General features: G+C 37.1%; 2 protein-coding genes across 2 annotated transcripts in view; one reads left to right on the forward strand and one right to left on the reverse strand.

The window, feature by feature from the left end:
* Positions 1–8,143, forward strand: part of LOC139965276 (potassium voltage-gated channel subfamily KQT member 1-like) — a 135,669-nt gene extending 127,526 nt beyond the window's left edge. Inside the window, exon 14 of the mRNA XM_071967469.1 lies at positions 937–8,143. Within this exon, the coding sequence (XP_071823570.1) occupies positions 937–1,116 (180 nt within the window). The 3' untranslated portion in view covers positions 1,117–8,143. The remainder of the gene's footprint in view (positions 1–936) is intronic.
* Positions 8,144–12,555: 4,412 nt separating this feature from the next.
* Positions 12,556–20,512, reverse strand: LOC139965304 (acetylcholinesterase-like). The gene is made up of 9 exons (XM_071967523.1): positions 20,398–20,512; positions 18,967–19,389; positions 17,660–17,819; positions 16,821–16,898; positions 16,574–16,692; positions 15,791–15,970; positions 14,569–15,155; positions 13,834–14,006; positions 12,556–12,698 (listed from the first exon to the last, which is right to left on the reverse strand). Exons 2-9 carry the CDS (start codon positions 19,333–19,335, stop codon positions 12,643–12,645), a joined length of 1,722 nt encoding a protein of 573 aa, XP_071823624.1. The 5' UTR covers positions 19,336–19,389; positions 20,398–20,512; the 3' UTR covers positions 12,556–12,642.
* Between the last annotated feature and the right edge of the window lie 2,125 nt (positions 20,513–22,637).

Below are 22,637 nucleotides of genomic sequence, written 5' to 3' on the forward strand. Positions count from 1 at the left end.
ATAAGTGACAGTGTGCGCTACCGTAAGTAATACTTACACGATGTTTTGTTTCGCTCGAGCATACACACATTTCCTATTCGTATTACATTTAAAGTGGTTTGGAGGGTATGAACACATCTCTGCCCCAAAAAACTCTGCCTTAGCGACGTCCATGCCCCAATTGAAATTTGCACGTGGATTCTCTCCTCACATAGTCATTAGGTTGTTCACGTCTGACATGTCTTCCAGTTCCAACACTTACTGTTGCATTTATCTGGATATATATAAATAATGCGGCATAAAAGCATCAATCTTTCAAACTTTTATTACTTTAGTGACCTTGCCACACGCAAATTTCAATTGGGCCCGAGAATCATCTTCTGTGAAGTGGGCAGAACAAACTTTCACATTCTTGCCATGAGAAACTCCTGGTGCGATGAAGTCTTTCCTGGTTCTCCTCACAAATCGTATCCAGAGTTTCCGATATCTCTCACTACTTTTCCCGCTTGGAAAATTGAAAAAAACTTATTGTAGAGTCCACATTCGTTCTGTTGCATCCCCCTAAAACGCAATTTCTTGGATTTTGCTAGTGGTTTACGTTGTTTGTCGAGTCCAATATAGAGTAGGTTGCAACTAAACTTACACACTAAGTGCACACTGTTGAAGTACACTCACGTTGTTATCATCATAATGACGTCACATGTCACTGTAGATCACGTGATCATCATATCGCTGTTCGCGAAAAGCCCAATTTTTGTTTAAAAAATCAACGAGTTTAGGAATTTTTTTTAAGCCTTTCCCAACATCGGATTGACTTGAATTTTCACATGTGTAAAATGGAAACCAACTAGAATACTCTTGAATAAAATCGTATTTTTTCGACAATGGTGAAAAATCACTATCGTTCATCTTTAAATTCGTAGAAGTGTTCTCATTTTCTCTCTTCCCTCCTCTCAGACAAAAGTGATGGACGCCAAGTTGGATCACTGTACAAGAATGCTTCACATCTTAGTCGAGCAAACATCTCCGAAAGTGTCTCAAACATTACCAACCCCACCTTCGTACACTGCCGTACCTCAACCGAGTTCACGGGCAGCCACTCCATCTGAGGCCAGTACAATTGAGGCAGAGTTGTAGTAAGACATGAACCATTAACAAAAGTCAGTTTGGAGTGTTAGCTCAGTGGTTTATAATGCCGGTGCCTTTCAATCATAAGGTCCCCGGTTCGAGTCACTCCAAGATTAATGTATGTCGTCCAGTTACAGAGTTGTTGACAATTGACAATTCATAATCATGGACATTAAATATGAATGTAAGAGACTGACTTTGGTCAGCTTGCGGCTTTGATAAGCCAATGATGGCTTCTTCGCAAGATCCTGCTTGCAGGAGGATCTATAATACATACATACATTCATACATACATACTTTGTGGTGGATACATGTGCTACAATTTGTGGAGATAAATTGAGAAGAAATCTGCAGGGATCATGACATGGATCAACCCCCCCTTCATACCATACTAGGGGGCATGGGATGGTCATGAATGTTGAATATAGATGTGAGTCTCACAATTTGTAAAAGTAACCTTCATCAGGATTTGCTGGTCATGTTTTACTCAGGGGTTCCTTGTGATCCTGGTATCCTGGAAGCGCTGATAGAAATTGATAGAAGTTGGTTTTTTAAGAGAATTAAGGAATCTGTAGAGAACCCCGTTTGAAAATGCCCCTTTATACCACTGTCATCACAGCTTACCTGCCTCGGGCATTTTAATAGGCCCTCGCAGTAGATTGCGGGAATTTTGAGCTGTGTAAGTGACTTTTCCATGCTCGTTTCCTTTGCTAGGCTTGGCAAATTGATTAGAACGCATAGGCTCTAACGTTCCAGACTAATTTTAGACCTCGAAAGGTGAAGAAGTGGGCATTGGTGAAAAAATGACAGCAGTCTTACTAGAGTGTGGAATTTCAAATGCTTGCACCCACTGGGTCAATCAAATTATGGAAGAGGGTTAATGGTATACTGCAATACATATGAAATTAAGTGTCTTAAACGGTGTTGGAGAGAGAAGAAACTCACAACTGGGGATCAAGGGTATGTGCACTTCCATACTATTTCAATCGGTCTTACAATGCTCAAGGTATCATGTATTGGTCAAAGAGGATGAAGAACAAACATATTTCAAAAATTTCATTGAAACAGTCATATGATTTAAAAATGACAATAGCCAAGAAATAAATTGACTTTATTCCATAAAATGTTAATTAATTAATGAACTGCTTGATCAGAGTCAAAATTTTTGGTAGAGACAAAAGGCTTAGAGTTAATTTCTTTCGAGACCAGTAGACCAATATCAAAGCTTGTTTATTTAGGTTTTAGGCAAAAGTATACCTTGGATTAAAACCACATGTTATGTAGGTGGTACAGTTAAGAATACCCCACCAGATTTTTGGGCTGGACTTGACGTACCAGCTGACAAATTGACAAATTTAAAGCTGCTATTCCTGAAGTGGCTGGGGAGAGAGCGCCCCCCAGGTGACATCAGCATCGTAAAGAGTTGATTTGACAGAAACTTGAGATTTTGATGGAGATGTTGTTCATCCTAAGAGAGGTTTGCCTAGATCAGTTGTTTCTTTGTGATAGCTGCCGGAGGTGACAATCTGCCAATTTATTTGCTGTTTGTGACAGAGTTAAAATGCAATCGTCTTTTGAAATTTGCTTTCTGATGCAAAACAGAAGTAATAAGCACTGACTTTTCAGATGCTCTATAGTCTCCCCCAAGATATGTCAGTTTTGTTCCCAGATCGGATCCCCTGGGGTAAGGTTTGTTTACATAAAAGAGTACCAATTTTGACAATCCACTTGGTCAGACTCAGAGGGTTTATCCGTACATTACAAGTTCAACTTGGTTTGCCAGGAAAAAAACAGAGCAATTTTTCCGAGTATCACATGATCTATGAAGTAACCTAAGATGTCTTCCTTATCTTACTCTAGGGGATGTCCACACAATAAATTCACACGGGTAAGTGTGACTTCTGCTCGAGTAACATAATGAAGACAGCTTTGGCTACTTCGTTGATCACAAGGTAGTACTCGTACTGCCATCAATTTTTTTTCCCCGGGTATAAACCAAGCGACGGCTGACCAGGTCGAACATGTACTGTACATTAAAACACTTGATATAACTATATGCGGGAGGTAACAAAGGTGCACTGGTATTTAACCTTTAAAAAGGTTAGTTTTGAAACCACTTTAGTGAGTAGCAGGTATTATTAAAGTAGTATTTTTGTTAATATTTCCATTAGATTTTGAGTCTCCCAGATTTTGGAACCTACTCCATTTTTATTATTTCTTTAAGAAATCAGGACATTTGTCAGTTAGCATTATTTACATTTCACAGTAATGTGTACATTTTACAACCAGAATTTGAAAAGTACTGTAGCTAATTGATTGTTAATTATAAAGAAAATCAGTCTACAACAGCATTTTAAGAGCATGATATCATATACAACTAAACATGAAAGGCATGTATCATTCAAGCATTTTGTTTTTGCTGCAGTATAGAAATCTTCACAAGCATTCATTAAAAGAAATTAAAAAAAAAAGACTTTCAGTGGGTACATGGCAATCTGTATAAGTATCAAGTCTAAAACATGATAACTATTATAGTCATGTTTGTGGAGTCAATTTTTGGTGTTTGCATATTCATATTCATGATCTTGATATATATATATATATATATATATACATACATATATATATATATGTATGTATGTATGTGTGTATATATATATATATATACCCAGGTTCTAATCTTGGTGGAGGCTGGATTTTCCAACTCACTACAACTGCAATTATATATAAATTCATTTGCCTTTGTCATTTACCTCCATTTCATTTAACAGTCTGTTCAAAGTATCTCTTTAGATATCTGGCTTTAGGAATCACAAATGACTTCAAGTTGGTTTGCATCATGTTTGATCTCTAGAGTAAGGCAAATATGTCACCAAAAACAGAACTAGTATTGTTCAATACAGGTGACAAAAGCCTACAGTGGAATTACGACCTTACTTTACCGGTTTCGATCCTCTGGACATACAATCAGCGTCCATAGCCTAGTGGTTAGGGTGTCCGCATATAAAGCAGGTGGCCCGGGTTCGAATCCCGGTGGAGGCTTGAAGTTTTTTCACTGTTCTGGATTTTCCAACTCACTACAATTCCAATTATATATATTTATATATTTAAATATATCAAACCCCACTAAATCTTTAATTTTTCTAGGAAACCTATATTAACCTTACTATGGTAGCATGTCATATTGCATATGCCACTTGGGTATTGAACACCGAGCTAGTCAAGAGACTGAGTATCGAAGAAATATCTTATTATTAAACACAATAACCAGAACCAAAAATCTACTTCCCAATTATATTACCGGGATGACGTTTTGTCTTGGCCCCATGTAGTCCATGACTAGTAATGGAAGCTTGGAGTTGATGCACTTTAATACCACAGTGCCTCAAATATGTCGCAATGATGACTTTTCTATTTGCGGATCTGTCAAATTTTAACCTAAAGATTTCTAGCTTTAAAGTATTTACTGATATAGTCATCGAGTTTCAGATCATAATTTAGGGATATCACTGTTGTCATAAGAAAAGGTTTGTAACAATTGTAGATGTACTCTGAAGAATGTATTACAAACTTTATTTAAAAGTAAGTGATTCAGGATCTTGAATAACCACACCACATGTTACTTTCCATGGGACGTGTAATGATAAATGGTTTTCAGACACTGTAGCACAACATGCTATCATGTAGGAGGAGAGCAGAGGCCAAAAAAAATCGACAAAATTATGTGTTTTATTGCCCAGATTGAAATAAAATTGGGAGGAAATGTGAATTCATTTGATAGAAACAGATGAGGTTGCTAGTTTAGTGACAATACTGCATACTGCATCTGTACAGGCTGTATTTGTGCAGGCTGTTCCTACGTGCGCAGGCTGTAACTTACATGTGCACTAGGCTTTTCCTACATGCGCAGGCTCTATGTGCACACTAGGCTGTACCTATGTGCGCAGGCTGTAACCTACAATTGTGCAGGCTGTAACTTACGTCCGCAGGCTGTAACTTACATGTGCACTAGGCTTTTCCTACATGCGCAGGCTCTATGTGCACACTAGGCTGTACCTATGTGCGCAGGCTGTAACCTACAATTGTGCAGGCTGTAACTTACGTCCACAGGCTGTAACTTACATGCGCACTAGGCTGTACCTACATGCGCATGCTCTATGTGTGCCCTAGGCTGTACCTATGTGAGCAGGCTGTAACCTACAATTGTGCAGGCTGTAACTTACGTTCGCAGGCTGTACATTTATAGTAGAACAGTTAAAGGATGTTTTAAGCTCCTTTTTTGAGTTTGGTCGGGAGAAAGTTTTCCAAACATTTGAGTATTTCTTAAAATAAGACTGCAATTAATCGAACAAAGACATACTATTAGATTTTGTTTGCATTGACTAACTGTAATTGAACTATTAATCAATAAATATGATTCAATTCCTCAGCATTTCATTGGCTGGACACTTTTCATTATTAGTGTTAAACACTTGTTCATGCAACTTTGAAAATGAACATGCATTCTACTTTGAGTTGCTTTGTTATTGGTTTGTACTATGGACTAGCATTGAAATATAGATCAATTGCGAGGGTAAAAGCAGATTTAGTTTATTTTCTTTGAGGAATGAGATTATCTTAGCCCAGTCAGGTAACACCTTTGTACTGCTCTATGCACTGTCATGTCAAAGTTGAGAGATTGAAGGACTTAGTGCTTAAAAATAGTTACACCTTTACAAACTTAACATGCTAGGTTGTGACTAAGTTTAAAATCAGAGGGTTGATTGATTGTCAAAGGGGGAGGGGCTTAGCTGAAGCTCTATAAACCATAATCATATTTTAATAGTCGGACAAGCTATTATTCCGAACATAACAATGCTTTGCACCTTACTTCAATAATGTGCTCATTTGTATGAGAGAATTCGAATGTTTGCAAATTAAGAAATGAGTCCTTGTGATATTGTGGTTATTTAAGCCATATTTTTTTTTACTTGTCTATGTATTAAAAAATATCTGGCTAGTTTTATTTTGAGATGATGGATACTGGATTGTCAGGGTTAAATATGGAACATATATAAGTCCGATTACTAGAAGAATGTAGGAGGGATATGGAGTGAGTGATGAGTGAATGAAATAGGAGGGAGATGAGGAGTGTTAGCTCAGTGGTTAACGCCGGTGCCTTTCAATCATAAGGTCCCCGGTTCCAGTCACTCCAAGATTTAATGTATGTCGTCCAGTAACAGAGTTGTTGACAATTCATCATCATGGACGTTAAAAAGGAATCTAAGAGACTGACTTCGGTCAGCTTGCGGCTTTGATAAGCCAATGATGGCTTCTTCGCGAGTTCCTGCTTGCATGAGGATCTAAAATACATACATACATCTGTGATAAAGTGGCCGATGTGCTGGAGTGCTTCTTGCAAGGAGATTGAGACTGGCTTATGGTGACTACCATAGAGAAATAAAAGATATGAATGACATTGCAAATGAATATTAGATACTGAGATACACTGAAGGTATAGCGAGATCCTGGGTCACATTTTGTTTTTGTTATCTGACACAAATTGAGATAAAAAGTTGTCGCACTTTTCAATTGGGGGGGGGGGGTTAGCTCTTACATCGGCTGGTATGAGAATGATCTAGTCTATAGTTTTTATTACTGTCTTCCTGTCTGACTTTAATTAATGAATGTAAAAGATATGTTAAAACATGCCAAAGAAATTAGCGAGATAGTCGGACACGTTCATCATCATTCTTGGTGAGAACCGAGCAAGTATTTATTGTGCTAGTAGCGGGCCTACGTACGAGTGACTTCCAGACTTAAATATAAACAGTAACAGTATTTATATATCAATTGTGTGCTGCTGAGCATGACTCGTTGATAGAATTGGGAGGGGAAAAAAGGGCACTTTTACTATAATGGTGTGATGTTGTGTGATGGTGGCTGTTTTCAGTTATTAATAACAACTTAAAACTTCGAGCTATATCTTTTTAGAATAAATTGGCAGAAAGCAATTGGGTCGTGCTCTTTGTATAGCATTATAATATTTTATTTTTATTGATTTGTCATTTTACGTTAAATAGTTGTCATAATATCACCAATGGTTTTGTTCATGCAAGATACTATATCATTCAATGGGTAAAGATACTAAGTCATAAAAATGCATTAAAAACCAATAGATGGACATAAACAGTTTAGTTCTAATGAACTTAGCATTAAAAGCATTGAAGTCTCGCCCCAAACCGCGTGCCGCCCTCTGAAAAAAAATTAACTATCCGTTGCTTGCAAGTGAAGTTGTTTCTTGTCGCTACAAAATGCAGACAGTAATGAAACGTGATACCTTGTTATCTTTTATCTGGACCTGAGATGTCCATCGCTGCTATGTACACTGTGTTGTGGGTATTGACCGCAGCTGTATGTATTGACTGTACACTAGTGTCTAATTACCGACGGTAGCAAGTTGTGTGTGTATTTTCTGGGACCGATGGATGTTACACCTCATTCGAAACTAGGTCAGATTACCGGCATAAGACGTTTCTTTGTGGGCGAGTCTTCAATGCCTTTAAGTGTTTTTGTCTTGTTCTCTAGCTCACAGGCATTTTATCGCTAAATAATTATCCACCAAGCGGATAAATATTGAAATCGATAGACATAAACTCTATTCCACCTGACGAATATTATAAAATGCATGCATCTTGTATGACCCTGCCCTCATCATTCCTCTCCCCTTCCCCTCCCCCCCCCTTATCCCCATACCCATTCCTCCACAGCCTGGAAAATGCTGAAGGGTTCAAACTTGGGACAATCCAATGAAAATCAAACTGAGGAAAGATTGCCAAATATTGGCTCAAACTCAGTGAATGTGAAATTTGGTGTTGATTAAAGATGACTTATGACCTGTCAGAGTTTTGTTTGCTAAGAATGGGAAGAAACATAAAACAAAAGTGAATTAGAAACAAAATTTGTCAGAAATGGTCAGAAGAACCGTGAATAATGTGCTTCTAGAGATTTTTTTTTATAGATGCATGGGTCCTCTTATGATTAGAAATTCTGTAACATAGCGATCTGATATTGGGGGGGGGGTGGGGGTGGTGGAGAAGGTTGGTTTGTTTTCTATTGACTCTGCATATGTTAATTTAAATATTTATTTATTTATTGACCTCTTTATTTACAGGAAAATCTTGAATTATTCCCAAAGTGAAAGGACGATATTTGTAGTATTTGTGTATATATCACAAATTCTGCGTATTTGTATGCATATTAATTCTTCATTATGATACTATAGTCTGTGTGATATATACCAGTGGGTATCATACATTATGCTGGTGTTTTTATATTTTAGTAATATTAATCTTTAAACGCTTATTCTACCAGATGCTATCAATATCTTTACCTTTTTTTCCCTTGTTTTTTTTTCAATATTTATTTCAGATAAAATACAGAAATATTTACTCTATTCTTTCACAAGAGGTTTTACCAAGAGAGAAACATCTCATTTTGAGTAGTTTCAAGTAAATTTACAAGAAAAGTGCAATTTTGTATTGTTTTCAATTATGTGCATTCAAAATAAATACACTTAGAATAATGAAACCAAATAATCCACTGTTTGGCGTACATTCATTTTCTTCTTTACGTTGCAAGTATAGTGTCACCAACATCAATGTCTGTTCAAATGATCTAAAGAACATTGGAAGATTTTTCTTAAATAACAAAAAGAAGGCCGGTCATATTTCCAATGATTGATCGCCTGTTATTTCCAGTTCATGTTCGTTTACAACAGTCATTTGGTACAGTAAAATGATATATTATGTGGTTACCAATTATGTTGCAGTGTTAGAGAGTTTTCTGTGAACAAATACATTTCGGGGTGTTACTAAAACGAATGACAATTGCGTTACACATAACGAATGACAATATGTTGTACACACTAAAAAATTGCGTTGACTAAAACGAATGACAGTAATGACAGCACAGACATTTGCTTCAACCGGATATCACAGTTCAGATTTCGTGGGTATCTAGATCTAGTAAAGTACGGACAAGATAAAAACGCACCTTATAGTAAGCGAAATTGTAAGTCTGATTTAAAAAAAAAATTAACGTCATTTTTCCGATATTAATTGTTAGAAACTAACAATAATATAATCTTGAAACGGATATATTTCTATATAAATCTACAGAGGTAAAAAGCACAGCACTCAAGCGTATTCTCACACACAAACTTTCCCTGTGATTTCTATCCGTAAATTACACCAAAACCCTGGAACCACGTAACATATGTTACAAAATCGCATATGCGATTTTCCTCAAATCATTTTTGCGCAGAAAACCAATAACCGCATTTACTCCACTCCGTTAATCATTCTATCTCCACTCAACACTGTCCTTCGTTGTCATTCGTTGTCATTCGCTGTCATTCGCTGTCATTCGCTGTCATTCGCTGTCATTCGCAAATGATAATTAACCCTGTACAAAGTCAATTGTCATTCGGTCATTCGCTGTCATTCGCTTTAGTTTGTCCCACATTTCGTACTATTCCACCATGTGCAGGTGTGGCAGTAATGAGTGTCCGTGCGTCTTACGAACACTCATTACTAGGATATAGTGTCCGCTTTGCGTGAATAGTGTCTTACGGACACTTTCTCTTGCTTTCTGTAATGCCACCGTGGAGAGTGTCCGGGTTCTCTTTAAAGAGCTTTAACATGGTTCTGTTGAGTGAAGCGGAAGATGTGAAGTTCACACTCCCCATCCCTACCCTTAGTCTTAATTATATTCCTGATTTATAGTGTAAATATGTACAATTGACGTCTAAACATGTATCTCTCTTGTTTGTGTGTGAGGGGAGATGTCCTTAGATCTCTACATCATGTACTGCCGTTATCAATTCGTGTGATACTGTTCTTTGTACAGTTTACAGTTACACCCGAAACATGACCAAGGTATCTCAAAAAAAGACAAATTTTGTAAGAAGAATTTTAGCAGCTATACGGGCACGTATTTCTATGAGCTATGCTGCAAAGTGTGCCATTCTATCGTCATAAAGTATATAGATTAAGGATACGTTTTAAGAAAAAGTCACCCAGGAAAGAACCTGTGCACGAAAACCAAACTGAAAAAACCGAACGACTGATCCGCTCTCAAACCCCTGTCCCAATGCTTCGGGACTGTGACCGTGTGATCATCGCCGGGTGTGCATCACCATTCCCCTCGAAAGGGAACAGATACTACACATGATTTTAGCCAAAAGACCGAGAAGCGATTAAGGATTGTCCCCCCCCCCCGGTGAAACCTTTATACAAGTTGTACTATGGTGATGACTTTACTTTAAAGAAGAACTAAATATGCGCAAGTTTTTTGGACTTCCCTTCGTTTCATATCCCTCATCAGAATGAATACCGTCGTGAACCTGAAAGCTATTTTAACTCAAAAGTTCAGTTTGAGTGCTGGAATACTCACAGCGAAAACAAAATCCTGACGTACACATCTGAAAAATAAAACATTGTCGGTAAACATCAACCACTTTAGTTATACATTGTTTTGATTCTTCAGCTTGAAGTAAAGGTTGCAATCAATGACATACCAGTAAAAATATCTAACGTGTTTTGGACAAATACTGTAAGAGGTTGTTACGTGTTGACCATAACCTGCGGTGTCAATCGACTTTACGGTACTGTAATGGTAGCCTTTCATTATTCATCAGAATGTCAATCCCTAGACTTGCAGAAATAATACAATGGCCACCAGAACTCAGTGGCTTTGTGTCAATATAAATATTTGATCACTGACGTGCACAACAGCAGGTCGACTGCATACTTCGAAAGGTTGAAAACCCCTTTCGTTCAATTTTATTCAAATGATCGCTTTTCAAAGTAAACTATTTTGCAAGATATACGAAGGAGTTTCATTAACTGTTTTACTCTATGTATTGTATGGATTAATATAGGTAACCCTATAATAGTACAGCAGTGTTTAAATTTGAACCTGTATTACACGGAACGCATGTAATAATGATCACCTTTGTGGGGTGGGGTGAGGTAATAGGATTGGTATGGCGTTGGGGTTGTTCCCTAGAACATGTTATGCCATTTCCGTAACGTATCTTTGTCGAATTAATTATGGTTCCTGGAGATCCCGTGATCCTGTTGCAGTTAAATTCCTTTTGCATGGCTAACAATAAAGGATGTCCTTAAAATTGAGTTGAGATCACCCAGTTTATCAGGAGAGCTGTTACAATGAACCTAGAATAGAAAATCAACGCTTTCATGAAAATGATGGCGCTAGTTTAAAACACATTTTTCTATAGAAAATAATTTTATGTCTCTTAAAAGCATCCATACATTCAAATTTAGGAGAATGACGCCTCATCAGGCCATGTTTTCAGTGGACGGTGGATTCACACATGCCTACCGCAAAGGGAGATAGGCAGGGATTCACGCACGCCACCTCGACCTTTCACCGACCGACCCTCTTCGCATCCTCCCGGGTCCTTTAGCGACATCAAGAGAGATATGACACGGGATCCTAGGCTACAAAGAGTGCCATACACCACTGGAGCGTTATGAACTATAGTATGCCTTCAACCCTAGTACGATTTAAACGACCAGCAGAGCAAGAGTCTTTCATCTGCCCCTTATACCACTGGCCACCACGTCAGCTAGTAAAATCTATGTTTGAAATGAATATACTAAGTGTAGTATTATTATTATTCGTGACCATAAGCTAGGTTTTGCACACTTATAACTGTCACTAATCTGCTAGTCGCATCGGCGACCAGTTGTTGTTTGAGCTAGGAGAGCTTCGTTGGTACTGAATATGCATTACAGAGCGTTCCCTCATTGGCTTGTTTAAATCAAGGGGCACGGCGTAACAGAATACATTAATGTAATCTGTCTTTAGCGGATAAAGTTTTTCATACTTTCGATCATTAATTCTTAACTAATGAACGTTTTTGGCTAAATTAGCTTGGTGAAAACTCATTTTCATGGTCCGCCAGATAAGCAAACTAAACGAATAAGCATTTTTTGAAACAGGTTTATGTATTTCCTTTTTCGTTTCGCACAGAATGACTTAAAATGATATTGTTAGAACGCTCCTACAAAAACGTTGATTGAACATTTTTTTTAAAGTATGGTTTAAAACCTAACTTCCAAATACACATGGAACGTTTTCAATAAAACGATTAAAAATCAGGCCTAAAATGCACTCTTATATAATTATACAAGAACACCCACTCAATGGTTGTGTTTTTCATACATGTAATGGAATATCCCTGAATATGTTCTAGCTTTCTATGATCACGTTAATGATAAAATTACGTTGCGGTTCAACTGTTTCCACTTAATGTTGAAAAACGTCATTGTCCCGTTTAAGTATAATAATAACTAACATTTAACTAAACATCGATTTAAAATGTATTTAAAAAAAATCTATAACCTCATTGAATATATTTCCCGCTTTTACCACTTTCGCTTTTACCACATCAATCAAATATGTGCAATTGACACTGGCTGTAATTGACATTGCAATTAATAGCAGAAATGTTTGACCCCGGCCGATCTACAAATTTGGTGCCAATGTTGAGACGCCCTGGTCATTATTGTCTGCGACTGCTCCTGTTAAATATCAAAAGAAATGAGAAAAGTCACGTCACAAAGCTTTTACAATCAAGCTAACGTATAAACTTTAAAGAAACCGTTACAAATATTCTACAAAATCAAGTAATCGGTCAAATGAACTTATTAAGTTTTATTCACAGCCATAGGCGTAGGATGAGGGGGGGGGGTGGTCGTTTTTTTTGGGGGGGGGGATTTTGGTTATATTTTCCGGGCAAGTCGTTACACCCCCCAATCAAATTGGGCTCCTACGCCTACGTTCACAACATAATTATACAAGAACAGTCAAGTACACCTATATACATTTATTATCTGTGAAAAAAAAGCATAGTGACCAAACTGGTATATAATAATGCTTTGTTAAACCAGTACATTTGAGGCCACATATCAGAGCAATTTAGAAATGTCAAAATTGTACAGTTTCCCACTACATGTCGTGTTTAAGTTGCAGTTGGGAGCAGTATTTTAGGTGCTCAATAAATTGAATTTGCTATTGATTATTCTTAACGTTTTTTATACTTGCTTACATCCGTTGTAATATTTGAAACAGAATATTGTGTAAGTCATGTGCTGTACAACACGTTTGTATGCTTGAAAGGGAAAACATGAATCTTCCTTTGGTTAACCTACCTTCATTTGCTATTCCCCTTTCTTTATTTAAGTTCGGAAGTATCGGGTAACTGTAAACGCATGTTGGTGTGGTAGCTATACTCTTCTTATATCAGATATAAAAATATATAACTAACAAAACTAAGTGGATTCATTTCGGTTCCAGTAACATACATAATACCTAGAATACAGTTACCTTTCCAAGTAGACAATCTCGCAGCACTAATCACGCATTATAGAATGAGGTTGCAGTTATAGGGGGCTGCAATATCTTACATGCCACTTTCATGCATCTGTTCTCGTACTTGAATCACAAAGTGCTGTACAAGTCATGAGCACAATACACTGTTAGTTCAAAAGTACTGCTGACGGAAGCAAAAGCTTGATTAGATTCACTTATTTCTCATTGTATATTTAAGTTTCGAAATATAAGTTAATTATAATCACATCTTATTGTCGTAAAGATAATTAGGACACTCTTCTTTTGTCCATAACTAACAAAAATATGTGGATTTATTTGGGTTACCTTGCAAGTAGACAATCTCCGGCAGCGTTTTGAGCCAAAATTGACAGTGTTGTTGCCGTAATTTCCGTTTATTGTTGAAACGAATGTCAAGTTCCTTGTACTCCTCGGATACAGGGACGAAACGAGGCCATTCCGGAATACTACCGGGCAGACGAATGGGGCCGTTGGGATCCCTTTAATAACAAAAGAAAAATACTACATCATCACTATCGTTCTCAATCCTAGAAAACTTCACATCAGAAAAGATATGTAATATATATCCAGGCGCGGATGTAGTAGGAGTCAGGGTTTACACCCAACCTCAACCCTTTCAACTCCCCCCCCCTCCCACCAAAAAAAGAAGAAGTTATCAACACATTGCGTTTAGACATAGTTTATAGGATAGGTATGCTTCAGAAGGCACAATTTGACTTCTAAACTATATTTTTGCTTCTACAGGAGAACCACAATACCCCCTAACCACAATACCCCCCATACGGGAGTCTGCTTAAACGACCACTGATCCCCTTCTTTCTAAAATCCAAGATTCGCCCTTGATAGCTTCACCAATATCACGACTAATGCCATACTTCATAGTGAAGGGTCACTACTTAACTGTTAATCCGGCCTTACTGTTGTACTATTTGATTGATATTAATTGCACTTTTAACACATTTGTAGGACCACAAAATCTCACAGGAGCAGTTGACATTTACAACCATTCCTCGCAGACATAGTAACACGTGTTCAGCTTACCCCGATTTAGCAAAGTTTGTCCACATTCGTATGACGTAGAAAGCAATCTTCACCTCATCGTACACTGGGACGTAGAAGGGATCGTCAAAGAATGGTAATCCAAACACAAACTGAAGTTCCTCAAAATGAGAAGCGCGTAGCCAAGTAACGTTCCATAGAGATCGAATGGGCTCATGAGTCATGTGATACATGTAAACTGTACTCCCTGCAGTTGCTGCATTTCTAGCCAATAAGGACGTCCCGCATTTGTAGGAGGTATCACTGAGTGCATCTTCCAAAGCCCCAACGTAGTTGTCTTCTTGGTCGATACCGCTGGCGTAGACTGCCTCAAGTAAATCGGAGACTAAAGGATCGTTGAAACCAGTCGTTATGAATGTGAAGAAATCTTTACTCACGAATGGTCTCTCTTCCGGAAGTCCAGTAAAGAGATAAGTGCGAAAGGTGCCCTCATCTTTATTTGTCCCAAGAAGAATGTCAATGTTGCTGTATGCGCCTTCTTCGATTAACGTGTTGACATCATCGGTAAAAAATTCACCATCATTGGTTGCAATCCACACTGTTGGACCAAGTAGAAACAATTCATCGACCTGTTCGGCAAGAGAAATCGAAATTTAAAACATATCCAAAGTAGTATACCACGATACTAGATGAGCGATCCCTATAAATTGACATATTAGTGAACGTTATATCTATTACCTGTTACCGAGAGTATATAGTGTCAGATCGGAATGAAATTTCAAACCATAATCCCGAAACGTGTCTCATAATATCCACATGCTTAATTGTTATATGATCACTTAAATTGCATGGGTTAAACTTTGCATCCTCGTGCCAAGGTATGTATTTACTACTATAGATTATTTGCTCTCTACAAAGAAGGCATGACGTACCCAATACGTTTGGGTAATTGTATAAAGATATGTATGTTGAAATATTATTAAGTGTGTTATTTGGCTCGCAACGTAATTTTCCGTCTGTGGCAATACTGAATACAAGATAATGGGTCTCAGAAGAACCATCTGTTTCAAGTAGATTCAAAATAACACATTTATTGCAGCGTCTAAAGGTGACTCAATTATGTTAGCTAGGTCACCATTCTCTGTTGTTCATATGTACTTTTACTGCGTTCACAATTACGTGAATAGTCATAATGTTCAACTGATTTCCACCTCCCTGGTTCACCGACCTCATCTGGAAAGCAACATGCTGCCCTACAATGTACCTTGCTATGGATTTCTAGAAGTTCCTCAACCGTCAACTTCGTTCGAAAACAATCAGCAAGGCCACTAGTATCTCCTGGTACAGAAGGAGTACATCCTCCAATGTCAGCAGCTAGGAATGCAATATCTCTAGATTGATCTGGAGTGAGGACATTTGCCCAATTTGCATACGGAGGGCCACTCTAAAAGAAGACAGTAGGTTTATGGAAATCATATGGAAATTATTTGCGGATACCAAGAAGGAAATTATAAAAGAAATCGAATGATCGATAAGCATCGTGATTTCAAACGACATGATAACTGAAGACTAATGTTACTTGACAGAACGTATTGTTTTTTCCTCAGTGTCGGTGATGATAGTTCTTGTATTCATACATAGGTTTGAACTCAATGCTCAAAGATAAGTACTCATCATTCACCATAACACATATATTTGGAATAAACGCGTTGTCCCGCATATGCCACAAATAGTTGTTTGCTAATGAATTTTCTCCTAGTAAATTTTCGAGCTTGTTTTTTTCCTTCAGTTACAAGTTATGAAGTCAGTTGTATTGTACAACACGGCCTATTATTGGAACGGACACTTTCATATTAATATACCTTGCAGAGCTTTCTACGACTATTATTTAAATTAAGTTTCGTATTAATTTGCCGAGGATTTGGATAGAAATGTCGAAAAAGACCTCTCTATCTTATCCAACATCTGACACGAACGTTACACATAACATTAAGGAAACACTGATGGTTATGCATTGAACACAATGTAAGAAGTGACATTATCTTACCTGTAATATGACACGCTGAAAATATTGTCGGCTTTCCTCGGATAGCAAATGCCAGCTTATGCATGCGGACCCAGCACTTTCCCCAAATACAGTCACCTTCTGTGGATCCCCACCAAACGCTAAATGTAAAAAGATACACGCAAAGGTCGTTTACAGATTGGCGATGAATACTGGGTACGTTATGTACAAGCATCTGTGACATTTATTTTGGTTTTTGTATAGAAGACAAGAATGTACCACATCGTACCGTCAATATTCTCGTTTACCCACTTTAGTGCAAGACGTTGATCAGTCAATCCCAAATTAGCTGGAATGGCATCATCTCCTGTTTTGAGAAGGAATAAAAAGGTAAAAATACGGAATAATTGCCAATAGAAAACCGTTCAATTTGAAAGTTAACTCTAAGTTTCTTGTGATTGCATCTTGCTCAGCAATGTTTGTTTGACTTAAATGTACGTAAAACTAGCAATAGAAACCGTACAATTTTAACGTTAATTTTAAGTTTCTTGTAATTGCAACATAGAATACATTCTGCAAAACAAATTATCGAAAAACAACTAATAAAGTTAAGAAATGCTTTCTCAAAAGCAGATGTAGCCAAACAAAAAAGGAAAAAGAAAGAAGATAAACCTGGATAAAATATTATGTTTAGCTTGTTTCAAGTGTAATGACCACAGATGTGGCACTTATTGAAATCTTGAAGCGACTTCTTACATTGATGAAAAACATATCTCATAAACAATTATACCGGTCAATAGAATTTACTGCTTGATACGAAGCGCGTCACAACGTCAAACATATCGCAAAATCTTGAAACAATCATTCACCATTATGTTAATAGTGAAATGAAAATGCCATTTTGCATATCTGAATGTTAACAACGAGATATCTCTAATTCAAGGTATTAATTCGACAAGTCGAAGTAAAATTAAGAATACAAACTATCCCAAAACGTTAATTTATTGAATTTTGTCGTTATAATGGTGCCATGGAACTATCAATTGTATTTGAAATGAATATTATTTGTTTTTTGTTATTCCAATTGAAGAAAATCTGTTTGTACAGTTTATTTCATTTTACACTTACCTGTTGAAAAGAATCCAAATATGTTTAGTCTGTAATTTATCGTTACTAGAATCACATCTCCAAGAAATACCAACGGAAGTGGGTTGTATGGAAAGTCGGATCCACTTCCAAGTACAAAGCTTCCTCCGTGGATGAAAACCATTACTGCTGCATTCGGGGACTAGGAAAGAAAGAGAAATGAATGATAAAATATGTAACGAGCAACTTTTTCAATTTGTTTGACTGACAATTGCTACTTTTCTTACATAAGTTTTGTACTTAAACAGGACTTCGTTATTTGAGTCTATGGATAACTAGTCCCTTCCGTTTCAGTGAAATCGCATTATAGGCTACAAGACTAAAGAGCGGATGGTTTCCTGACGGTGTTTCTTCTTTAATAGCATTGAAGACTCGCCCAAAACCGGGTGCGGCCATCTGAAAAAGTTAACTTTCTGTTGCTTGCAAGTGAAGTTTTGTTCGTGTCGCTACAAAATGCAGACAGTAATGAAACGTGATACCTTGTTATCTGTAGCTGTACCTGAGATTTCCATCGCTGTATCGTTTATTCACTCTGCTATATGGGTATTGACCGCAGTTGTATGTACTGACTGTACACTAGTATCTAATTACCGATGGTAGCAAGCTGTGTGTTTGTATTTTGTGGGATCGATGGTGGTATCTAACACTTCTGTTACACCTCATTCGAAACTAGGTCAGATTACCGGCATTAGACGTTTCCCTTTACGCGAGTCTTCACACCCTTTAAGAGGTACTGTACCAAAAGATGCGACAATGTTCTCTATATGTAAGCAGAAACTCGTGGTATTATTAGCAAACTGAGGCAAGCCATTGTCGTAAAATGTGTATGCCATGGGGGAGCATTTTGAACGGAGAGTTCAAAATGTCAATGAGGGAACTGTAGCACCAAAGAGTCAACTACAATATTTGCTGCGTGTGGTTATAACTTTGCGTTAATCTGAATAATTAAGTATATTGTATATACACATAATTGGATACCCCTTAATGTAACCAAGAAATCCATATATAAATGCTACTAATTAGTCAATTATTAATTAATAACTCCAACAGAGAAGACATTTCGCACACTTGATAGCCAGTCACGGTCACATTTGCAGACCTTCAAATTCATGTGGGCTTGTTTTCATCGCTACTGATGAGACTTTGGTGAAATACGGTAACAAAATAAGGAAACTTCATCTTCCTTATCTTTCAATTAATAAGCTGAACATGATTGTGACAAGTTTTTAAACGTTCAAAATTTGCAGCAGCTATAATTATCAGTAGTGAAGGATCATAGTATAACTTACAGCGTCTCGAGGTGCAAACACATTTAGATACAGACAGTCCTCGGAAAAGTTATTTGTACCGTACAGATGTTTGTAGAAAGATTGGTAGATTTGAGGGCATGAAGGAGGGATTTCCGTGGCGTTAATCACACCTTCCCATGGGTCCATTGCCTCAGCCGGTCGAAAGCGCCTATCGTTGATGGGAGGTTTAGCAAATGGTATCCCACGGTAACTGTAAACATCTCCACTCTCCTGCAGAAATTTGCTGGAAAATGTATCGGTCTCCCCTTGAACCTGACCTACGTTTGTGGATACCACAGGTGCTCTGTCCGCAAGTGACTGAAGAAACGTCACACACGTCAAAATGGTTACTGCTGTCAACCAACTCATTGTACTGATTTGATATAGCGTCGATTTATCAGATTATCTTTTCAGTTGTTATAACTGTGAAATAAAGATATTAAAAGGAAAGCAACTATACATGCAACAATGAACATCTTTCATTGACAATTGGATCTTACTTGGACATGTTCAGAGTAAAATGTTTGGTGAGAAATGCAATAAATAAACTCACATGGCACCTGTTGAGAGACAATAGTTCTATTTAAATGGCTTCGTCAGAATATGGCATTACTGTACAAGATGGCAAAAGGTAATGGAATATACATGGAAACGGAACGTAAGGAAATCGTATAGGCCTACTATCCTATCGAATATGTCTCTGCATAAACTATTTGAAATCAAGAAACTATATAGAGTACCCATCACATCTTTAAAGGTAATGTATTAAGTAAACATGTGTGGCTTTTAGTGTAAACAGCAATTCAATGTGTAGTAGCAAGTTTGTAAGATCTCTGATCTCTTAATACGACAATGATATAGTCAGCTATAACACAATCCGTTGTTTTCAACAATCTCAAAATAAAATACAAATACAAAAATAAAACGAAACAAAACTAAACCAGATGAATCGAAAGGTAAAACACCAATCAAGAGAGAGGGAAACTTCAAACCTTAGTTATTATAGTAACAACGGTGGGATATGTACCTGTCCCAATAAAATTACTAAATTGCCAGCTGGTAACGATGGTGCAATACGAATATCATTAGGCAATAACTACTCGGCAAAGTTAACGATGAAACGTGCGTACTTCCAGGCAATTGCGACAAGCTTAATGCTCGCTGTTTTCACCCAGTAGTTACTTGTAAATTTTGTGTAAATCGGCTGGTTTTCACAAGTTTTGACTTTGAATGGGAATGAAATGGTTGAACGAGTTAAGCCTGACCTGCACACGGCTGGCCATAGATTGTACATTTATATGTATATATGTAAGATTTCGAAAACACGATTACTATGTTGAAATTTCGACATACGTTATGTCTCCAAGTTGCAACTATTTTTTATGGAGCCCACGTGCCGGTTGATAAAGGCTATGAATATTGAATATTTACCTCAAAGTTGCGACCGTTTTCTCTCCAAGTTATTGCCAAGTTCCTTTCTGGGTTACTACACCCAACCTACGATTTAAGCAGGCACGTCCAACGTATGCCACAAGGCTATTTCAATTGCCTTATACAACAGTTTTGTTCTCTCTTTTACATGGACTATGACGTATCCAATGTCAATTTAAGAAACAATGACCAGTGTATTACCTGACACCTTTTGTGTATGTTAGAGAGTGGAGAAGGTGAACCCTGAAGGGTAAATATAACAATGGTGTAGGAATAAAGGAGTTTTAACAAAGACTTGAAAAGAATAGAAGTAAACGCGTTACAAAGTTAGAATGGTGTGAAATCGTTATTTACCGCTTTTTTTGAATACCCCGTGATAGTGGTATGAGAAATCGCAAACTTGAAAATAATTATAAATAAACTTATGGACATAACTGTATGGCAAGTGATCGTTGAATATTCTGAAATACCTAGTACTATATCTTGTATTTAGCTTTATATGTATTTTATCCACGCACATTTGATTCTCAGGTAGAAACATCGTAGACTTTCATGGATGTTTTCCATTTTGCACCACGTTTGTTTTCTATTTATTCTGCATATGTGAATTTAAATATTGATTGATTTATTTACTTAATTATTTGTTTTCAGGAAAATATTGAATTATTCCCAAAGTGAAAAGGACGATATTTGTGTATATATCACAAATTCTGCTGATTTGTATACATATTAATTCTTCATGATGATACTATAGTCTGTGTGATATATTCCAGTGGTTATCATATATTATGCTGGTGTTTCTATATTTTAGTAATATTAAACTTTAAACGCTTATTCTACCACATGCTATCAATATCTTTACCCTTTTTCCCTTGTTTTTTATTGTTTTATTCTTTCACAAGAGGTTTAACCAAGAGAGAAACATCTCATTTTGAGTAGTTTCTAATAAATTTACAAGAAAAGTGCAATTTTGTATTGTTTTTTAATTATGTGCATTCACAATAAATACACTTAGAATAATGAAACCAAATAATTCACTGTTTGACGTACATTCATTTTCTTCTTTACGTTGCAAGTATAGTGTCACCAACATCAATGTTTGTTCAAATTATCTAAAGAACATTTGAAGATACTTCTTAAATAACAAAAAGGTCGGTCATATTTCCAATGATTGATCGCCTTCCCATTGTTATTCCCAGTTCATGTTCGTTTACAAAAGTCATTTGGTACAGTAAAATGATATACAATGTGGTTACCAATTATGTTGCAGTGTTAGATAGTTTTCTGTGTACAAATACATTTCGTACTATTCCACCATGTGCAGGTGTGGCAGTTATGAGTGTCCGTGCGTCTTACAGACACTCATTACTAGGATATAGTGTCCGCTTTGCGTGAATAGTGTCTTACTGACACTTTCCCTTGCTTTCTATAACGCCACCGTGGAAAGTGTCCGGGTTCTCTTTAAAGAGCTTTAACATGGTTCTGTTGAGTGAAGCGGAGGATGTGATGTTCACACTCCCCATCCCTCCCCTTAGTCTTAATTATATACCTGATTTATAGTGTAAATATGTACAATTGACGTCTAAACATGTATCTCTCTTGCTTGTGTGTGAGGGGAGATGTCCTTAGATCTCTACATCATGTACTGCCGTTATCAATTCGTGTGATACTGTTCTTTGTACAGTTTACAGTTACACCCGAAACATGACCAAGGTATCAAAAAAAAGACAAATTTTGTAAGAAGAATTTTAGCAGCTATACGGGCACGTATTTCTATGAGCTATGCTGCAAAGTGTGCCATTCTATCGTCATAAAGTATATAGATTAAGGATACGTTTTCAGAAAAAGTCATACTTAACATGATTTTAGCCAAAAGGCCGAGAAGCGATTAAGGATTGGAGCGTTATGAATTATAGTATGCCTTCAACCCTAGTACGATTTAAACGACCAGCAGAGCAAGAGTCTTTTATCTGCCCCTTATACCACTGGCCACCACGTCAGCCAGTAAAATCTATGTTTGAATGAATTTACTAAGTGTAGTATTATTATTATTCGTGACCATAAGCTAGGTTTTGCACACTTATTACTGTCACTAATCTGCTAGTCGCATCGGTGACCAGCTGTTCTTCGAGCAAGGAGAGCTTCGTTGGTACTGAATATGCATTACAATGCGTTCCCTCGTTGGCTTGTTTACATCAAAGGGCACGGCGTAATAGAATACATTAATGAAATCTGTCTTT

The sequence above is a fragment of the Apostichopus japonicus genome, chromosome 1 (assembly GCF_037975245.1).
Source record: "Apostichopus japonicus isolate 1M-3 chromosome 1, ASM3797524v1, whole genome shotgun sequence".
Classification (NCBI taxonomy): Eukaryota; Metazoa; Echinodermata; class Holothuroidea; order Aspidochirotida; family Stichopodidae; genus Apostichopus; species Apostichopus japonicus.